General features: G+C 50.4%; 1 protein-coding gene across 18 annotated transcripts in view; it reads right to left on the bottom strand.

Moving 5' to 3' along the window:
• PTPRS (protein tyrosine phosphatase receptor type S) overlaps positions 1-20,722 on the bottom strand; it is a 166,377-nt gene that overhangs the window by 74,425 nt on the left and 71,230 nt on the right. For all 18 annotated transcript variants that reach the window (XM_064636953.1, XM_064636952.1, XM_064636955.1 and 15 more), the window contains 2 exons: positions 9,603-9,748; positions 8,425-8,566 (listed from right to left, as the gene is read on the bottom strand). In XM_064636953.1, the coding sequence (XP_064493023.1) occupies positions 8,425-8,566; positions 9,603-9,748 (288 nt within the window). The remainder of the gene's footprint in view (positions 1-8,424; positions 8,567-9,602; positions 9,749-20,722) is intronic.

Below are 20,722 nucleotides of genomic sequence, written 5' to 3'. Positions count from 1 at the left end.
GATTTATGTTCGAGTCATCGTGTCAAAGTTCCTCCAGGTGAAGCTCTGTCAGGTCAGTGACTGGCATTTAACTGGTTTTTACAGCAGAACTGTGCACAGGGGTGGCAAAGCTCCCTGCACTGCAGAGAACAGTCTGTACAGTCACAGTTAAAAGGAAAGGGTTCACCTTCTCCCTCCAAACCTCACAGCACAAAACAAACTACACAGGAGAAATAATGAAAGAACCCACGTGGAAAGGGCTGTCAAAGACACAGTGGGACTGGGAGAGAAAGGAGAGGAAAATCTCATCCAGCTGCAGTGACCAGAGGGGACACACGAACAACAATCCGCCAAGTGCTGTCAGCCAGGGTGTGATTTCTACATTTATTAATTCCAAGTGCTGCTGCCCTCCCAGGAGAGGGACGTGGCACCAGCACCCAGCAGAGAGGCTCAACTGAGCTTCAACTGAGCTTCCTGCTTCTCTCAACCCTGCCTTTGCCTTCCCTAATGAGGGTGAGGAGGGCAATCCTGACCAACGGTGACTAATTTGTGGTAACTCGTACAAAACCCCAGTGCTTCCCCTGTAATATTTGTCACCACTTCTTAACTCCTGTGGAATGGAAAAAAATCTGTCTTATGCTGGCTGATACAGCTCTGGAACATGCCATTTTTCCCCCTAGAAAGTGAGTGTTTAGGGGAGGGCAGCTTGGAAGGAGGATGCCAGAACCAGGGTGAGACTTGAGAGGGATTTTCCATCATCTCAAATGAGCCGTGTCAAGGAATCACAGCCTCGGGAGTCTGTGGCATTGAATCCATCTCAAAAGCAGGTGAGGGAACAGAAGGGAAATAACACAGAGGATTTAAAAATGGTGGGATTTTTTAAGAAGGCAACATACATCACAACCAGCTCCCTACTGAAACCGGTGGGAGGTCTCACAGCAGCACCAAGATGGGGTTGGAGCCCCTGGCCTTGGTTGGGAGCCACCCTGCCAACTGCCAACACACCAAGAGCTCATTTCCTAAGGCTGGTACATGATGGATCAGGAGGAATGGAGCCAAACTACATATGGCTGAACCCAGAGACGTGGGACAAGAGTGGCCTTGCCATGGTGGGGGCATTTTGACAGAATGGCTTGGATTGGAAGGGACCATAAAGATCATCTAATCCCAGCTCCCTACTGTGAGGGACACCTCCCACTAGACCAGGGTGCTCAGAGCTCCATCCTGTAAGAGAAGCAGAATCACCAGATCCCAGCTCTGTGTGAGCTCCAAACACATGTGATTTGGGCAAGAGCTGTTCCACACTGCTGTGCCTCACACTCAGCTTCTAAAAATCTATGAAATCCTGAAGGCAGAGCTAAAGGTGTGTGTGATGCTCTGATACCTGAGGCCAAGAAACTCTGTCCAGCTCCATTTTTAGCAGTTCACAGCTACTGCAGGGAAAAAAAAAAGGATAAATGTCTCAATTGTGTGTTTAAAAATGTGCATTGTTTCCTGCCTCTGACCATTGTTAGAGAGTTATAAAGGATCTATTGTGACTCACTGGAGATTGAAGTGTATTAACCACACCTCTCCTCATGGAGCACAGGAATCTGACCACAAACAGAACCACGTCCCATTAGAACTGCTCCAGTAATGCAGATCTGCCAGGATGGACAAACACTTGTATAAGGGTGTCATTTCATCAAGAAACAGAATCACAGACTGGTTTGGGTGGGGAAGGACCTTAAAACTCATCCCATTTCACCCCCTGCCAGGGACACCTTCCACTATCTCAGGTTGCTCCAAGCCCTGTCCAACCTGGCCTTGGACACTTCCAGGGATGGGGCAGCCACAGCTTCTCTGGGCACCCTGTGCCAGGGCCTCCCCACCCACAGAGGCAGCAACTTCTTCCTAATATCTAATCTAAACCTGCCTTCTGTCAGTTTAAAGCCATTTTTCAGTTTCAAGCCATTTTGGTGCACCTGAAGCACCTCTAAAGCACAACATTGCATCCTAAATTTGAACTGTGGACACACACACCCCCCTTTAACCAGGGACTGACCCAGCCCTCTGAGCTCACCAGGCTGTGCTCGGGCACTGCAGGACTCTCCAAACCTCCTGTGCTGCAAACCCCCAGCCCCCCCAGGAGTGAGCTCAGGACAGGGGGGCCCAGGGAATTGCTGTGCCTCTGCACAGCTTTCAGCCAGGCTTTTAACATCTTCTTCCCTTCCCTCCTGCTCCTTCCCCAGCCGTGCTGAGCGGTGAGGAGCCGCTGCCGCATTGGCTGCAGATGACATCATTATTGATCACTGCTTTTATCCTGCTCCCTGGTGATGCTGCTCCACCTGCCTCCAACCCCAGCCCCTTCCTTCCATGAACCAATTAATCCACAGAGAGAACAACCCTCTGCCTGGCAGGGTGTGTGTGTGTGTGTGTGTTTGTGTTTGCACATGTGTGTGTGTTGGGGGAGGCCTGGTACAACTATTATCACTGAGTGTTTCTAATTAAACAAAAATGTTAATCTCGCAGCACAATGTGCAGAATTCCTCTGAGTTTAATTAAAACAACTGCGACTAGAGGCGTGATCAGATTTGAGGATCAGATCATCTCTGAACATCACACACTGCTCTGATTCAAGTGCTCAGATTTCCTTCCTGTCAGGGAAGTGAAACTGCCTCCATCCCCTAACAACTGGATTCCCTGTAATAATGCAATTACAACCTCAGCACAATCCCCACAAGACATGCACACACAAGCCCTGCCACCCTCCCCATCAATCCCCAAACACCACCCCAAGCCTGTTCCCGAATAAATAAGGAACGGTTTGGGTTGTGAATTCTCTTTCTGAAAGCAGCTCAGGCAACTGCAGGAACAAAAGAACCAGACACAAGCTGGAGATGCTTCAAGGGCACATCTGGGCAGCTGCTGCTGCTGGAAATTGTGCTGGTTTATGCAGGCAAACACTTCCCTGTGTTGCAGTTGCCACATAAATGGAGCATCCCAACACCTCGTTCACACCTGAGCTTGGACCTGGCAGTTTAAACCCCCCCAAAGCTGGTGAATCACCTCAAGGCCACTGAACAAAGTAGAGTGAGAAAGGATAGGGGAGGAGGGATGGAGAGAGGCAGGGAAAGAGCACTTCAGCTCTCATTTATAATAAATCCTACCCGAGGACACACTCTGTGCTGGAGGACATGCCCGGATCCAACCTGGGCACACAAAGAAGGGTCCCTGGCCCCAGCGAGGGGACAGGGGTGCTCCCTGTCTCCTTGTCACTCTGGAAGGTGGCAGCTCTGGGTTTAGCTAATTAGCTGTGCTGGAAAAGAGGATGATAAAGAAAGATAAAGCGGATGTTGCTGCCGCTCTTTTCCCCCGCAGGGTGTGCACGGCTGGTTAATAATTTAGAGGAGAAGGAGGGTGTGAGCCTGTACAGATGTGCCATGGACTCGGTGCAGAAAGCCACGAGGATGCTCTGAAGGGAAGAGGAGGAGGGATTTTTCCCTCTCCTCTGGAGATCTGGATGCTGGATGGTCTCTACACAGTTGACTGTCCTCGTTCAGGGTGGAAAAGCAGGAACACAGAGACGAAGCAGCTTGAGTGACATGACTTTTAAGCAGAATGAGGATCAAAAGCCAGCATTCCTGAACTTATCACTGCTCTTGTCATTAAGTTTATGAACAGCTACAGCTGTCCTCTCTCCAACAGGTATCCTGGCACTATACACCTTGTGAAACTACATCAACAAGTTATTTCCACCCATGTGTCTGTACCTGTGCCTCAAGCACCTGTTATTTCCCAGCCAGACAACTCTAATGCAGGGAGGAGTCTCACTAACACGCTCTGTTGACTCCATTTCTTTTGAGCTGAAAGGTTTACTATGAAAACAGTAATAGCCTAACAATGTTATTAAAGAATTGCAGGCTTACAGGCAATAAATACACACTTAGATATGTGTGTTGGACTCCAAAATAGTGCAGGTAATGCCTGTATTCCCTAATGTGTCCCTACGTGCCCTCCTTCTACAGGCATCTGAGTTAAAATTACTTTGATGTTATTCATAAGCTACAGAACTAATCTGCTGTCAACGTTGTCCAATTTTCAGGTCACTACAAGAAAAGCAAAACAAGTCAAGTTTGAAGAAAGACTGCCAGGAATTTTCCAAATGGCAAGGTAACATTTCAGAGGGGGCAGCTTCCCTCTCCCATGTGCTCCCCTGGGACTCGCTGTTCTCTGCTGAGCATCCAGAGCTGCTTGTTGTTTACCTTTGGCTGATTTAAAGCCAACAATTACACAGAAACCAACAGAACAGCAGGGATCTTGCTAGAACTTTGTACATGCCCACACCAGATGTGTTCTTGGAGGAGGAATGTGTGAGGGATGTTTCGGGCTGCAATTGGTAGTGAAATGTCTGAATACCTCCTAAAACAAAATCAAGAGGGAATCACTAGAAGAAGTAGGTCTGAAAGTGTGTCCATAACAGCCTCAGTCATACTCCAGCAGTCCTGACATGTCTAACAGCCTGTTCTCCTCAGTTTTCCAGAGTGCAGAGCCCTCAGGAACAGCAGGCACTGGCCAGCACGGAGCGAGCGATGGATCAGGGCATGGTAAATCCTGTTCCGTGACACTGAACTGGACTAATCACTGGCTTTTATGGGAACATATTGCATTTCCTAACAGCTCACAAGGGTAACCTCCACAGAACTCTACCAACTCCCACAGGCTACTAAAGAATTGGAGGGAAAGTATAATCTGTATACAGGAAATAATAATAATCATCGTGATATGGATCTATGGATAAAGATGATATAAATGTAGACAGAGATAGATACAGATAGAATCACAGACTGGTTTGGGTTGGGAGGGATCTTAAAGCTCATCTCATTCCACCCCCTGTCATGAGCAGGGACACCTTCCACTATCCCAGGTTGCTCCAAACCACACCCCACCTGAACACTTCCAGGGGTGGGGAGTCCACAACCTCTCTGTGTCTGTATCTATCCAGGACACACAGATACAGATACAAATGTCTTTCCTGGGAGTGGGGAGCTTAGAGAAACCCCATCAACTGAGAGCTGGGGTGTCTGTGCCAATGACCTTCCTTCCTGTCCAAGTTATAACGAAAAATAACAGCAGCTGGAGTCAACAACAACTGGAAAACGCTTCCCAAAACCAGTCTTCCTTTTTCTTCGAGCTCTGCAGGAGTCAGGTTTGCAGGCACTATGTCTAGCCAGCTGTGGAAAGAACAGCCAGTCTCCACAACCCTACCAAACTGGGATCCCTGGAGAAGCAGAGCAGGAAGGACAAACAAGCCAGCAGAGCTGGTGTGAAGGGACTCTGTGTGAGTTGAATGCTGTCCATCACAGCTTTGCTTCTCAGAAGCTCCCAAAGGTTTCCTCTCCTGCAGTTTCCTGTTTTTAAGTGAAGGCACAGGGGTTTCTATCAGGGTCTGATCCAGGAGTAATCACGTGGATAAGCAAAAATGGGTTTACTCCCAATCCCTTCTGCAGCTGCATCTAGTAAGGAAGAATGTTTCATTTTCTATTCTGAATAGAGAAAATATTTTCTGTGTTATTTTCCATTCATGGGACCGCCCTGGTGCTGAGGAAACCCTCTTATGTTCCTGCACAAAGGTACAGACACATCTGTCTGATTACAGCACACACACACTGGGCTGCAGAGCTACTCCAAAGCCCCTCGTGCAGTTTGCAGCAGCTGGGGCCCAGGTTTCCACACTCCAGAGTGTGCCAAGGTACCAGGTTCTGCAAATGACAGCTCCCATCCATCTCCAGGCTGTGGAGCAGCCGTGGAGCAGCCCCCTCTGTGCTCAGCATCAGTTCTGCAAGTGAGAGAAGAGACAGAGAGGAGGAGGGGGCCGTGCAGGGAAGGAGAGAAAAGACAAACAGGAGAGTGAGTGAGTGCAGAAGAGGGGAGGGGAAGGAGAGGCCTGGCTGCCAGCATGCTCACTTTGTCATTGTGGAGATCAGTGCATTTGGGCTTGGTGCTTTTAACTCTCCCAGCACTTAAAAATGTGGATAAAGAGGAGCTGTGTGAAAGCTGAGGAACGATTAAGGATGGAATAACTCCAGCTGAGCAGGGAAGGGGAGGGTCTGCTATAAAATCTGCTTCCTTGATGCTCTTCAACACTATCTCAGCCCATCCTGCAGTTAATTCCTGCTCCCTCAAGTTCCACGGATGGGTACCCTCACTGCTGCAGGACAGTCAGAAACAGAGACCCCAAACCAGCTCCCAAACAGAACAGGAGAGCTTGTGAGAGCACAGCACACAGTCAGAATGTCCTGGTGGGATCAGCAAAGGGTGGAATTAGTCAGGCAGTGGGAAGATGCAGCCCCTGTGTTGTCATCTGTCCCCCTGGCTGACAAATGGATGATGCTGATCCCAGAAGGAAGAGCTGCACAAAGACACGTACAAAGAGCCCTGGTCCCTAAGGACAGTCCCTGAGCTCAGCTCAGCATTCCCATTTTGCTCTCCACAATTCCCTGACAGGGGGCTGTGGCCAGGTGAGGGTTGCTCTCTTCTCCCACATAACAAGACCAGGAAATGGCCTCATGTTGTGCCAGGGGAGGGTCAGGTTGGACATCAGGAAGAATTTCTCCACAGAAAGGGTTGGTAAACATTGGAAGGGGCTGCCCAGGGAGGTTTGGAGCCCCCATCCCTGGAGGTGTCCAAGGAATGACTGGACGTGGCACTCAGTGCTCTGGGCTGGGTGACAAGGTGGGGATGGGGCACAGGGTGGACTTGATGATCTTGGAGGCTTTTTCCAACCTTAATGATTCTATGATTCCATACACTGCAGCTTGCTTTTGGTGGAGAGAGCCTTAAAACCACTGTGAGAATCCAGGGGATCAGTGAGGGCAGCAGCTGGAGGAGAACCTTCCCTGGACACTGCTCGTAGCTACATTCAAGGGGTACAAACTGAATTTGACTGCAGGGGCACTTCTCCCAAACTGTCACAGCTCCCAGGGAATATATATGGGAATAAGTGTGAGGAATAAGGCTCCCAGTCCTCTGGGATAACCACAGTTAACACACTCCTGTCATCCTGTGCCATTCCAAGCTCTTGACAGATCCATCCCACCACATTTCTCTAACAGAAGGTTAAATGCCACGGCAGGCAGAGGAGCTGCTGAGATCTGAGTGCACCTACACAAATCTGTCAGGCATGAGTGGACCATGGGCCCACCTCCAAGGCAGCAGCATCCTGACAGCACAGAGCCTGCCAGGAGGGCAGCAGAAGGGATATTCCCTGCTCTGAGGGGAGGCTGAGGGCTTTGCCATGTGGCCCTCATGTCTGGTCTCTGCTTCCTGCTCCACATTTGGGATTTGCACACCAGTTTCACTCTGTTCAAACAAAAGGATTTAAGACGAACACTGAAATTGCTGAAGAAAAAGCAACGGCCCCAGAGGCAGAGCTACCACTTGGCCTGAGGGTCACACACTGCCTGGAGCTCCTAAATTTGTTGTTAGATGTGCTCACTGCAGAAAGAAAGGTTCTCACTGCCGGTGTCCCTACTAAAAAGCCCATGACTTCATCCATAGCCAATGCTCCCGAGCTAAACTCCTCTGGGAGCTCTCAGGCAGTTATCCACCACCACCCCCCTGCCAGGATCACCTGTGCTTTGAACAGAAAACATCATTGATGAGTGTTCTAAACCCTAAAATGGGTCAGTTTTAGCACCCAACCTCACTCAGCCCTTCACACAGGCATTGTAGGGATCTCCAGGGTAATAACAGCAAACATCCAGAGGCATCCAGAGCAACAGCATATTGTTCCCTCCCCCACAACCAGTTCAGGGAGCATATTTCAAACAGATGACATGAAGGAGGCATCCATGTAAACATCCTCTGTAATGGGGACAAGTGGAAAAAAGAATCAGAACAAAATGGAGAGGGGGAACTGTTTTCTCACAGAGTGCATGGAGCAAAAGACCTCTGGAAAGAGGAAAGATGCCCAGAAGGAATCTAGCACAAGAAAAAGAGGCTGCCATTGCTAACAACTGTGTGAAAGCCCATGCAGATGAAACATCATCTTAACCCCAGTCCATTAAGTGATTCCTCAATGGAAAAGGTTTTCTTGGTGTCACATTTCTGAGGAGAATAATGAGGAGTTTCTGGTGCTGCTCCTAAACCTGGGGAAGGAATTTTTGGCAGGGAGGGAAGATCACAGGAGTCACAGGATAATTCAGGTTGGAAGGAACCTTAATACATTATCCAGTCAAACCTCCTGAAGTGGTCCAGTTTCAGCTTTGTTTCTTACACAGCAATTTTACATCTCTCCGGGGTAAGAACAGCAAACAGATCTGACAGGTCGGAGCAAACCAGAAACAGGAGGACTTTGTGCCTTGGCCACGCATTTTTTAACAGCCTTCCCACCCAGCTGGAGAAAGGAGGAGGCTGAAGGGTCCCACTGTGACCCTGGCACAGGGCAGGCAGGGTGCTCCTTACCTCGGAGGACGGTGAGCTTGGCATGGACAGTGACCTCCCCATGAGGGTTCTGAGCAACACACTCGTAAATGTTCTCATCCCGGGGAGTCCGGAGGGGCTGGATCCTCAAAACAGCACCTGCACTTTCATCAAATTCAATTGTCTGGGGGAGAAGAGAGACACACACAGAGTAAGTCTCCTTGGGTTGCAAGCAGAAGGTGAATTCCTGCTTCTAAGGAGACACACACACACCCCCAAACACACTCCAGCAGCTGCCCCACAACCCTTACACGGAACCAACATGGTCAGCTTGGCTCTGCCCTGACCTCCAGGTGACAGAACTGTCACAGTCAAACCCTGTGGGTCAGTCAAACTGACCCACCAAACTAGAAACAGGAGGGCTCTGTGCCTTGGCCCCCCATTTTTTAACAGCCTTCCCACCCAGCTGGAGGAAGGGAGAAGCTGAAGGGTCCCACCGTGATGGATCCCACTGTGAACATGTCCCACCACGGGCATCTCAAGGGCTCTGAAAGGACGAGCCTCGGTGGTGGGGTGGGGGGTGGGTGTTCAGAGCACAACTGTGATGAGGGAGGAGGAAATGGAGCAAAGGAAAACAAAATAAAAACGAACCCCTGCCTTGTTCCCCCACCCGCAGAGGCAGCTGACACCACAGAGCTCCTCTCAGCACGCAGCTGCCTGGCAGGGCTGAGTCCCACAGCAAATTCCACAGGATGACCTCCCAGTCCTTGTTCTTCCACCCTCATTTCTATCTAAGCAATGCCAATTGCTTGGGTCTGGTTGCCAACAACTGTGATGTTTACTCCAGATTGTCCCAGGATTAAAATGCTGAGCCATGGATGGGGATGAAAGGTGCATTTACAGAGATGAAGAACCACCAGCTTAGCTGGGGTCTCTTAGGGAAGGAAGAAGTTATATTATATCCCAGGAAGGGGATAAAAAACAACAAAACAAAAGGAAAAACTCCAGTAACATAAGTGAGCCAAGTTCTCTCTTGCTTTGGAACAAACCCAGCTGTTGACATGGCCAAGAGCTTGCATTTCACTCCTCCTGCTGTTAAAACTCCTCCCCTTCCAAATTTCCCTTTATTATCAGGTCTGAGAAGGGCCAAAGAGGAGCAGTGGCTGCTTTGTGTCAGTCTCTCTCTTCACACAGGCACAGATTTCAAGGACATCTCTTACCTCAAACCTCTGAGAGTTCACTTTCTTCCCTTTCTTGTTCCAGGTGACCCGTGGCTTTGGGTCTCCAGTCGCTTGGCACACAAAGGAGGCCACCCCTCCTGACACACCAATTTGGTCCACAGGTTTTTTAATGAACACAGGGGGACCTTTAAGAAAAAAAAGAAATATCATCATTGGCACAAGGAAAGACAAACTCTAATAAACACCATTTGTAATTAATAATAACATTGTCACTGCTATTCTTAATAATCCCAGATGAAATTAAACCTCTTGGCCTTGTAGGAACAAAGTCTTTACCTTCTTTTTACAAATGAAGAATCTCCAGCAAGAAATAATTAAGGGTCTGATGCTACAAAGAGATTTCAATGTTGCAAAGCCTCTTTTACTCCTGAAAAGTGGACTTTTAAAATTGTTTTGCACAGGGGAAATTGCCCTTGCAAAGCCCATCTAACCATAATCACCAAAAGCTGGGAGAGCTGAAAACAACATCTAGAAACACTGAATTGCACTCCCCAGGTCCAAGAAAAGGACCAAAACACCCAGGAATGGGGGAGATTTACAGTAACATGGCCAAGGCAGGGGGAGAAGGTGGGAGGAGGACCATGAAATGGATGAAGCAGGACTTGGCACAAACAGATCTTGAGGATGATGGTGTGAAACAGGCTGGTGCCAGTGGCTTTAGGATGTGAAACCTCCTTGGCTTGTAGCACCTCTGCCTTCATCTGCAAATCTTCCCCGTGGCCCTCACGGGTACATTCACACAGGTACGTCATCCCTTGGAACAGGAGGGTGGAGAGGACACAGCCCAACAAACCCAAGCTGTGATCTCTTCAAAACAGCCCAGCTGTCAAGCCCAAGAGCAGAGCCAAGCCTGCAGTCCCTCCTGCAGCTCCCCTTCCCCTCTGCCCAGCATCAGAGAGCCCAGAAAAACACGGAATTCACGCTGCTGAAGGAAGGAGCTCCTCAAACTCCTCTCAGCTGCTCCGAGGTGCAGCGATGCCCAAACACACACAGGCTGTTTGGGCCAGCCCAGGCCCAAAGGAACAACACCTGGTCCCACAGCACCTCTCCCTCAGCCCATCCACTGATTTCCACCCATGTCCCACCACCTTTGAGCATCTTGGCAAGGATGGGAGGATGCTGGGATGGGCTTTCTGACCAAGGAAGGTGTCAAGGGGCTGCTCAGGAGAGGAAGCTGAGGCCAGGAGCGTTCATGCAGAGCCCATATTGCCTCTCCCCCCTGGGAATCCTCCTTCCGTGCTCTAACCTGTTTTCCTTGCGCGGTTTCCTCTCATCTAGTTAGTTTAAAATTTATTGAAATATTTAAATCACAAGGCCACAGCTGTGTTCAAATAAAATCACTCAGATCATAAAGTTGCCGTCTGTTTTCCTTGAGAAAAGCAGAGCACGTGACTCTGAAATGAGTGTATTTATCTGTACATACTCAGAGTCTATAAAATAGGATGCAAACAGCCTCCCACAGGGCTTGACAGGAGGGCAAATGGTTGCTGGAGAGAAGTCTCCAGGGTCTTTTAGGGGTCAAAAGACAAAAGGAAGCCTTCTCCCCTTCCCTGCCTGGCATGGCCAGCAGTATATAAATAAAAGGCACTGAGCAAGCTCATGTGATGCAATCAAGCATTTGTTTCCACGCTGGAGGTAAATACAATTTGCTGGAGCTGTTTACGTCCCACCGAATGCTGTGTGTACAAAGCATCGCCTTTATAAATATCCAAATCTATATTTGGAGGTCAGAGTCTTCTTTGCAATGTTACAGCTAAAGGTTATCAAGCAAGTCCCACTGGAGGAACTGGTACTGGGGGATCTGTCTTCCATCTGAGAAAGGTAAAACCCAAACTTTGCTTCAGGCTAAAATATAAATGCTCACTCTGCCCACAGCCTGACTTCCTTCCTCCCTTCACCTCCGCTCGATATCTGAGGAGTTTGCAGAAGTCAATTCTGAAGGTACAGCTAAAAACATCCAGGGCTTTTAAGAACACTTTATTGATGCAAGTTCATTTCCTAAAATAAAAGCCCCTAATAAACCTTAATGTCAGGTATACATTTAAATGGGTGCAGCATGATGAGAGCTCAGCTGAGGAGAAAAACAAGGTTCTATTTCCACCCTGAAGAAAGGGATGGTGCTCCAAAAAACAGTGAGCTTGGAGTCATTGCTCAGCATCCCTTTTTGAGGTCCCGTGTCACCTCAGTGTGTGGTGATGGGGAAGCTGAGCTGTCTGTGAACAGGTTTTTTCCTGAGCTCCCTGCAATTCCCAGCTGCCTACGAGAGACTCACCGTTAGACAGCGAGAGACAAAAGGAACCAAACAAAAACCCCCACCAAACAACCCATTGGATTTTACTACTCACTTGGAAAAAACAGGTGAAAACCAGAGCTAAATTGTTGATTTTAAAATTGCCCAAGCCTCTGAGCTGCAGATTTGATTCCTCCCCCCCTCCCCGCGCTCTCCACCTCTGCACCCCCAGTCACTGCAGAACTTGTCACCAGCCCACGCCGAGCTCAGAGCAACCCTCTCCCCTCTGGGAAGAGAGAGCCAGCGCTATCACAGGCAAGGTGGTGATGATCCAAGGTGGTGATGATCCAAGGTGGTGATGGATCCAAAGCTGAGACCAATCCCTCGGTGCTGCGTGGGACCCGCACAGCTCTGCCGTGCCAGGTCCAGCCTGCAGGGAGACACACACTTAGAGCTGAGCCTTCAGCTCTGCAAACGGCTTCAAAAGCCTCCAGAAGCAGGGACAAGGTGCCATGTGAAACACTGTCAGCCCACTCAGAGGGTCTGAGGTGTTTCCCCTCGTTTGCCAAGAATGCGGGACCTCGGTTTTAAATAAATAAATAAAAATCAAAGCAACACAGTTTCCGGACGACATACTCGCAGTCCAGGGGATTTTGTATCACTTCACCAACCTTCCTGCATGGAGAGCTGAAAACAAGTCAGGTTTGAAAAGGCTGAGTCTAAGCTCCACCAGTCCAATGGTCACAGAGATTTTTTTTCCTCCCCTTTCTCCGCTTTGCCAAGCAGTAAAACCTATTTTTTGTGCAGCATCAAGCCAGGAATGGAAAAATCTGGAGCTCAAAAGAATTTTCCTACTACAAGAGGCTTCCTGCGGGGTCTGGGTCTCCGGAGGGAAGGTTGAAAAGACCGGATGGCTGCTGTGTACCTGTGATCCTCCTTTACAGCTTAATGGAAAGCCATCAAGTCAAGCTGAACCTTTCACTCCTGCCCACCTCCCACGCATTTCCCAAAAGCAACAGCCAGGGCAAGCGACACGCTGGAGAGCTGCCACATATTCCTCATCCATCCTGTGCCCTGTAATTGCACCAGCACACGCTGAGTGCCCTCTGCCCTCACCTCTGCCACCCCTGGCAGCTGCTCCGACCCTGCCCCGAGGCTCCGATGGATGTTCCGGGAGCTGATGGGACCCCGCGCTCGCCTTCCCGTCACCCCACACAGACAACCAACCTCCTGCTGGTGTCACTTCCCAAATCACAGGCTTGGAGAACCACAGGCAGTGCTGGCATCTGCTCAGAATCATGGAATCCCAGTCCCATCCAGTCCCACCCCCTGACATGGGCAGGGACACCTTCCACTATCCCAGGTTCCTCCAAGCCCCATCCAACCTGGCTTTGGACACTTCCAGGGATGGGGCAGCCACAGCTTCTCTGAGCAACCTGTGCCAGGGCTTCCCCACCCTCAGAGGCAATAACTTCTTCCAAATATCTAATCTAAACCTACTCTCTTTCAGTTTAAAGCTGCATCTGAAACATGTCTAAAGCAGAATATTGCACCCTAAATTTGAGCAGTGTATACACACGTCTTTTGGTATCCACATCAAACATGGATATTTTTAATGCTTCCTGTGAGGGATTTTGGGATTCTACTGCCGACTTTGGGAAGAAGCTGCGAGTTGAAAAGAGTGGGGGTCTCTACTCATCCCTCAGGCACATGGTAGGAATCAGCCCACGTGCCAGGGCTGCACACTGAGGCAGTTTCCCCACCAAAGAGGAAGATGCTGCTGCCTCCTCTCCTCTCCCCTCCTTCCTTCTTTCATGTGACACCAAAGCAGGAAAAGTTCTTCGAACGCAGTCACGTTAAAACCACCCCAACATCTCCCTGCTAACGATACACAGATGACACAACAGGTTGAGCAGCTCTACAGCAAGGAAGCTGGAAAGATGTAGGAGTGGGGGAAAGGAGGGGACATCTCAGCCTTTAAACCCAAATGTCCCTTGGGAACGGCTGCCATGGTGAATAGCGGGTGATGGACGAGCAGAGAGGGAGACAGGCTGGCCACCATATGCCTGTCTGAGACATCAAATGCCAAAGACAGGGAAAGGGGTGGAGAACCCAGAGGTGGTTTGAGGGGTGGGAGAGAGGCAGGAGCACAAATGAGCTCCACATATCGGAGCTGACAGCTGACGGGAGCGGGATGAGGGGGAAGGGGAAGAAAAAGCCAGTTATGAAGGTGCACCAGGGTCCCTCTGCTGCCTTCCCTAAGCCTGGTCGGAGCAGGGTGTCCCTCCTGTGGCACTACAGGAGGGTTATGGAGGGACCAGGAGGTCAGGGGTGCACTGAGCCTCACAGACCACACAAAGGCAGGGGCAGCTTTCTCCACACCACCCCAGTACATTCCAGCCCCAAAACTGCTGCTCTCTCCTCAGCTACACCTGCCAGCTGTGGGGCAGTCCAAGCACAAAGCTGCTCCCACAAGGAGAGGGACATGTCCCCTTCCAGCCACTTCCCACAGGCCTGGACGTGCCACCATCACAGTAACAGACCTGTCTGGCCCCACAGGTGCCAAGGAAAAGGCTGGAGGATGGTCCCTGACCCCATCACTGTGTATTTGCCCCAGTGTGTGTGATGCTGTCCCTCTGTGCCCCAGGCTGCCCCCGCGGGGGCTGCAGAAGTGCCTCTGCACCTCTGCATCCTCCTGACCCCCATTCCAGCTCTCTCCCTGCACCTTCAGCCCCACAGCAGGGACCTGGTGCCGATTTCAGATGGCAAACCCCACCTCTGTGCTTACCACCTCCCCCCACCCCCTGCCAGCCCCAGGAAAGCACCTCAACAATGGACCTCAGATAAAGACAAAGCCACTTGTTCTCCCATCTGGCCGCAGCGCAGAGCAGCGGGAGCCCGGCTGAAAGGGCCCCTCGCCCACAGCGGCAGCAATCCACGGAGACAAAAGAAAGCCAGCTACAAAACACGGATTTTAAAAGGTTTTGCTTCCATTTTTGGAGCCCTCAGTCCCCGCTGACAGCTCCGTGGAAGCCCACGCGGCCCATCCTGCCGGCACACAAAGCGCCGCTTCCAGCTCCTCCTTCTCCGGTGAGTAAACCCTCATTATCCCACCCTGGGGAAGGAGCACGCTCTCCACTGCACCCCAGAGTGCCACGGGAACCGAGGCAGAAGCAAGGGCACAGCAGGAAGGCCATTTTCCTGCCACTTGGCCGGTTTATGAGTCTTCCTACACACCCTCCTTTTGCTCACCGCTCCTGTTCGACCTTCAGCAAACGGCCCCGTGGTGCTGAGCCCAACATTTCCCCGTGGATCTGCCCACTGTGAGTGTGCCCACGCTGCAGGAGAGATTCAGGGTATGTTAGCCAGTGACAACCTTTATCCTCGCTCAAAAACACTCAGCAGATGGAAACTCACCCTTTTTTGTGCATATATACACACACATAGGCAACTCCACCTTTTAAAACAAAGGGAAAAGTTGAGACCACAAAGCCGTTTGTGGTCAATGTTATTTTGCCATTAGTTGCACACCCCAATCTGCTTTTCCAGGCTGCAGATCGTTCCCATAGTTGGGATTCGGATCTCTGGCTCTGGTGCAAAGTCGGCTGACCTTGGGAACTCGCCCTTCCCCACACCTCAGGCTGCCACACGTAGCGGGGAGGTGACAACCCTCATTTCTCACACCTGCCTGTCTGTCTTGGTCTAGACACTACACGCAGTTTGGAGCAGGGATGGTCTCGGCACGGCTCTGTTCAGCACTCAGCACCCCGGGTGGCACTGAACACAGCTGCAGCCTCTGAAGACTGAAATACAAACAAAATAACCACAAAAACATCACCAGAGGGAACTCAGAGACCTTCTCCAACAGGTACTTCTTGGGAAGAGAAGAAGGTAAAAATCAAAAGCCAGACAAAAGCTTTGGAATCTTCCAACAACCAGTTTGTGTCAGCTGGAATGAGACATCTCTCCCTGTTATTTCTCACCCCCCACTAACTTGCAGAGCCACCAGGAAGGAATCTGATGGTGCTCCCACCGCCATGCACAGAGTTAACCCCCCCCCTCCTCTTCTTCCTCCTCCCTCTTCCTTTGGTTTCTGGGCTGAACCTTTCTGCTGATCTAGTGAAACTCCATCTCCCTTTCCCACAACTGCTGACGGGCTCACAATCGGAGAAGGAGCCCAAGGTACTCCCCAACCACAGCCCTGGGTGGTTGTGCTTTCATCTGCCCTCCTGAAAACCCTGCCAGGAATGTGAGATTGGGGTCCAGCCACGCTCCCACTGTTTGTTGGTTGCTTTAGGAAGTGTGTTTGACACGCACGTGCTGCTGTGGTCTGACTGCACACAGATCCATGCCCTGTGTTGGAAGGATGGGGACGGGAGTGTGGAGGCACAGCCAGAGGAGCAGCTCTGCCACACCAGTGAATCAGGAGACAAAACGTGGAGCAGAAGGTAGAAAGGATGGAAAAATCAGTGGGAATGAGAAGAGATCAACAAGGGAAATGGCACGTTCTCTAGGCTGACCTATGTAGGGCCAAGAGTTGGACTTTGATGATCCTTGTGGGCCCCTTCCAAGTCAGGATATTCCATGACTCTGTGCAAGAGAACTGGAGCAAGCTGGAGAGAAGGGAGGTGTTCAGAGCCAGAGCAAGGAAGTGAAGATTAGATGGAGGAGACAAACCACAGAGCAGATGAAAACAGGAGAGAGCAGCCAAATTTGACACAGATGGAGAGTGGGGAGCAAGAATGCTCTGTTTGGAATGGGTCTGTATTCCAAAGCAGTGGCATTAGGGAGCGGGGGAGCTTGTGAGAGGGATAGAGGCAAGGGAGACAGCTCCAGAATCTACATCTTTCCTCAGGAGAAGAGTGAGAGCTGCAAACTGGGCGCAGGACCGGGGAGGAGTCTCTGTGGAGACACTCCACAAGACTGAGAACACCCCTTGGAGAGGTCCTGCAGAGACCCAGGTCCCCGTGAAATCCAGGGGACAGATTTTGCACTTTTTCTTTCCGAGGGCTGTTTCTCGGTGCCTCACAAATAAAAGCAAAATGAGGGTTTTCTGACAGAACAAACAAACAGGGAGTGAATTATTTTCCATTTCCCCGTCAATAACTTCTCCCCAGCCCAGTCGTCTTATCATCATAAAAAGTCCATTAAGCAGTAATTGGGGAGGCAGGAGAAGGCAGGGCTGGTCCGTGGAACGGGAGCACGCTCGCTCCCCAACTGGCCTTTTCTGGGAAGGCAGACAGGATAATTATAGGCTTTAGACAGAGACTTCCTCTTACTGTCAGCAGCTCTTGGCTCCCTTCAGGGAGACGGGACTGGCAAGGTTGGGCAAAGGAGGGTAAAAAAAGATCGAGGACATTTTCTGAGAAGTGAAATACTTCCACCTTGCTATTCCCCTGCTGCTGAGCCACCAAAGCCCTTCCCTGACTCAGAAAAGCTGTGCTACCACAGGCGAGTGCAGGCTGTTCCCTGTTGGCCATAGGGGAATGTCACCTGGATGATTATCCCTTCTCCTTTCCTGAAAGGCCCCAGAGAAGGAAGGGCAGCGATGAAGGACGTGACCCAAGCACAGGAGTTAACACAGGCAGAAAATGGGTGAGGAAGATGAAGAACTCATTTCATACACCTTTAACTGCCCTGGCTGTCCAACACCTGCCTGTGCTGCCAGCTCCCACCTCTTCCCCCAGCCAGGATGAGGCAGCAGTCCATTCATAGCCAGCATCATGTCAAGCTGTTCTTGCCATCAGGCTTGTAATTTTGGGGATCTGGCACATCCATACAGCTTTCAAGCTCCTATTTGAAAGGCACTGGGATACAGACCCTTTGGAAGAGGAGGTATGAGCCTGAAGCAGTGAGGCAGGAGGAGACTGAGGCTACCAAAAATCTATTCCTGGTTCTGACATGCAAGGTGAGAAAAACCTGCTTGCTGGAGGGGAAAGCATAATGGTTCCTTCTGGTCTATTTAAACTGCTGGTTTCCAGGGATGGGACCGTTCCTTATCGCCTGGGAACAGCACTGGGATGAAGTTATCCCATTTCAGCAGGAATCCTCCAGGCTACCATCCCACATCCCTGTGCATGGAAAGGATCCACCTCACTCCGTGGCAAAAAGGGTATTTGTCACTTCCCAGCTCCAGCAAGTGGCACCTTGATACAGCCAAGGAAAACATTCCTGCAGCTGGGATTTGTACAAAGGGATAATGGGGCATATGTAATGATACACATACACAGGATGAAAACAGATGATGGGCCAGCACAGGGAGATGTCCCTGTTCTGCAGGGAGTGGGGTGGTATTCCAGGCCTTCTTCTTCCTTCCCCAACAGGAAAACTGGTGCCTGGTATCTCACAGCATGTAGTGAGCACACAGAAGAGAGCACCCACCATGTGAGAACTTCCACGGTGAGGGCTCAAAGCATCACCTGGGCTTGTGTTCAATGAATGAGAAATGGAGGATTGATGTTGGGGGTGAAGGGGTCTGCGTTTGGCAGGGAAGGACAGCAAATGCAGCAGGGAGCTGGTGCCCAGCATCAGAATGAGACCCTGCACACAAGGCAAGAAAGGAGGGAAAAGAGGCAGCACTAAGCAGGGTATGGAATACGTGCAGGAGGGAACATGATCTGGAGGATGCAGGACTGAGTTTGCTTTTCAACACATTCTGTGGCCACATCCCACAAAGATCCTCCTCCCGTGCCTCAGTTTCCCCACCTCCTTCTCTCCCCAGTTGAGATGGTGAGCACTGCAGGTGCACAACTGCTGCTCTCTGCTCCCACCCTCCCTCCCTGGCACAGACCAAACCCAGGGGCAAAGGAGCACGTTGGTGGGAATGCAGATGGTCCTCTGGCCAGGATTCTCCTTCATCTCCTGGCATTACAACACAGGAAGGAAGCTGCTCCTTGTGACCAGCAAGAGCTGAAGGAGATGAGCACTGCTGTCATGCAGGATGGCAGCCCTGGGATCAGCCAGGAAGCTCCAGCAAACAAAGGAGCACACGTGGCCTCAGCAACGTGGACCCTGGGGGTACACAAATGCTGCAGCAACATCTCATTCCATGTCTGTCCACAGGTCCCATAACAAGGCATAACAACCCAGAGCAGAGCCAGAGACCCAAGGAGCTGTCCTGGCAATTTAATGAGGGCCCCTTGTCCATCAATGTCACGACAGCAATCCCAGGTTGTTTGCAATCACGAGCTTGAGGCAGGGAGCTCTCCCTGCCCTTGCCAAGTTGCTAAGACAGCTTCTACTTCAGCCATCTCATTGATAATGGCATCCTGGAGCAGCTCGATTCACCACCTACTGAGAAAAGACCCAGCTAGAAAGGATTTGGCTCTTTGCTCAACTTCCACTGCTCTGAGTCACTAAAGAATCTGAGTCCAGGGGGGGACACCAGAACATGAAAAAACCATCTCCTACGGGACAAGCCTGCAAGAAGGAAAAGCTTAACGAGCCCAGATCCAGCTCCCAGGGGGCCATGCCATCTTAATATAGCCCAGCCCCAGTCCTGCACCACCACAAAGTGACAGCAGAGTCAGCACAACGGGGAAAACAAACCGCTACAAGCTCCTGCAGCTCATGGTCCTTCCGAGAAAGAGCAGAGCTGGGAGCCCCAAGGATGTGATCAGGGAGATCAGCCCTAACCCTGGGTTTTGGGATGTGACACAGAGCTTTGCAAACTGTAAACACACAGTTAAGTCCTGTCTTGCATCACCAGCTCAGGAGGGGCTGCAGCTCTACATGCACGAGATCACGGGATGGATGACCCCAGTCGAGGTTTGCCAGCTCATACGTGGGATCATTTGGGGGTGAAAGGCACACCAGGCAAATGAAATATCCTCTGATAAAGCTCTGCTCTCCTAATCCTGTAAATAAAAGCTGTATTACTTCCATTAGCTGTTGTCTGCTTCTTCCCTTCAGGCTCAAAGAGAAGAAGGTTCCTGGTCTACAAGAACAGGGAAAGGTACAGCTCCTACAGCACAGAATTTGGGGTGTATTCAGAAGTTTTTTGCATCATTCCTATCTGACCCCCCATTTTCCGTGGAACAAAAGGAGATTCGGGATATACAAGCTTGAAACACTGAGTCTTAACAGTGTATTTTGAGCCTGTATTGCTTATCAGTATTGAGGCTGGGATGTCAAGGGAACTCAAGATGGGAGATCTTGAAAACAAGAACCCAGAACCTAATAAAGCCATGACTAATGGATGAACACAACCTTTAACAATGATGAACTTTGACTCCTACCACACGAGTCACTGCAGTTTCTGTCTCTGAGCCACACTGCTCATCATTCAGATTTGTAGTGGGCACATCAACACAAAAGAATCAAAAAAAAAAGGGAGAATCCAACAACACTGCTGAGAACTGACAGCAGTGGGAACGTGATGGGTTCAGCTTTGAGATAACTAGAGACTCAGTGAGCCAGAAAAACAGTGCAAGACACGAGCGAGAGAGAAATGGAAACATGGAAAAGCAGCAGCGATGCCACCTTAAATTCTGCTATCCCAGTAATTGAGGAAGGTGAGCTTTCGTTTGAGTAGGACAGGTTTCTGTTCCTGTTTGACACCTGCCAAGGGATGGCTTCTCACCAGGAGTCTGTCCTGCAGTCCCTCCAGGCACCAGGAAGGCAATCCTCTCCCCTTTCATCAGGGAAAGGCAATCCCTCAAGGGGCAGCCACTGGAATTAGCCCCAATTAGCAGATCTTAGAAGGAAAGGGGCATTTCATAGCACTCATACAGAAATAACACACACAGAAAGCCCTCAAAACCAAGCATATGCTCCCCAGACAAAGAGAAACAAGAGCTGAAGGATCTTCCTGGCTCTCTGGGAGCCCACTGGAACCAGTCTCAAGGTGATCTTTGAGCTGAACTGAAAA

This window comes from Pseudopipra pipra, chromosome 27, assembly GCF_036250125.1.
Source record: "Pseudopipra pipra isolate bDixPip1 chromosome 27, bDixPip1.hap1, whole genome shotgun sequence".
In the NCBI taxonomy this organism is placed as follows: domain Eukaryota; kingdom Metazoa; phylum Chordata; class Aves; order Passeriformes; family Pipridae; genus Pseudopipra; species Pseudopipra pipra.
Note: the sequence above shows the minus strand (reverse complement) of the source record. Positions and strands in the feature narration are given on the sequence as shown.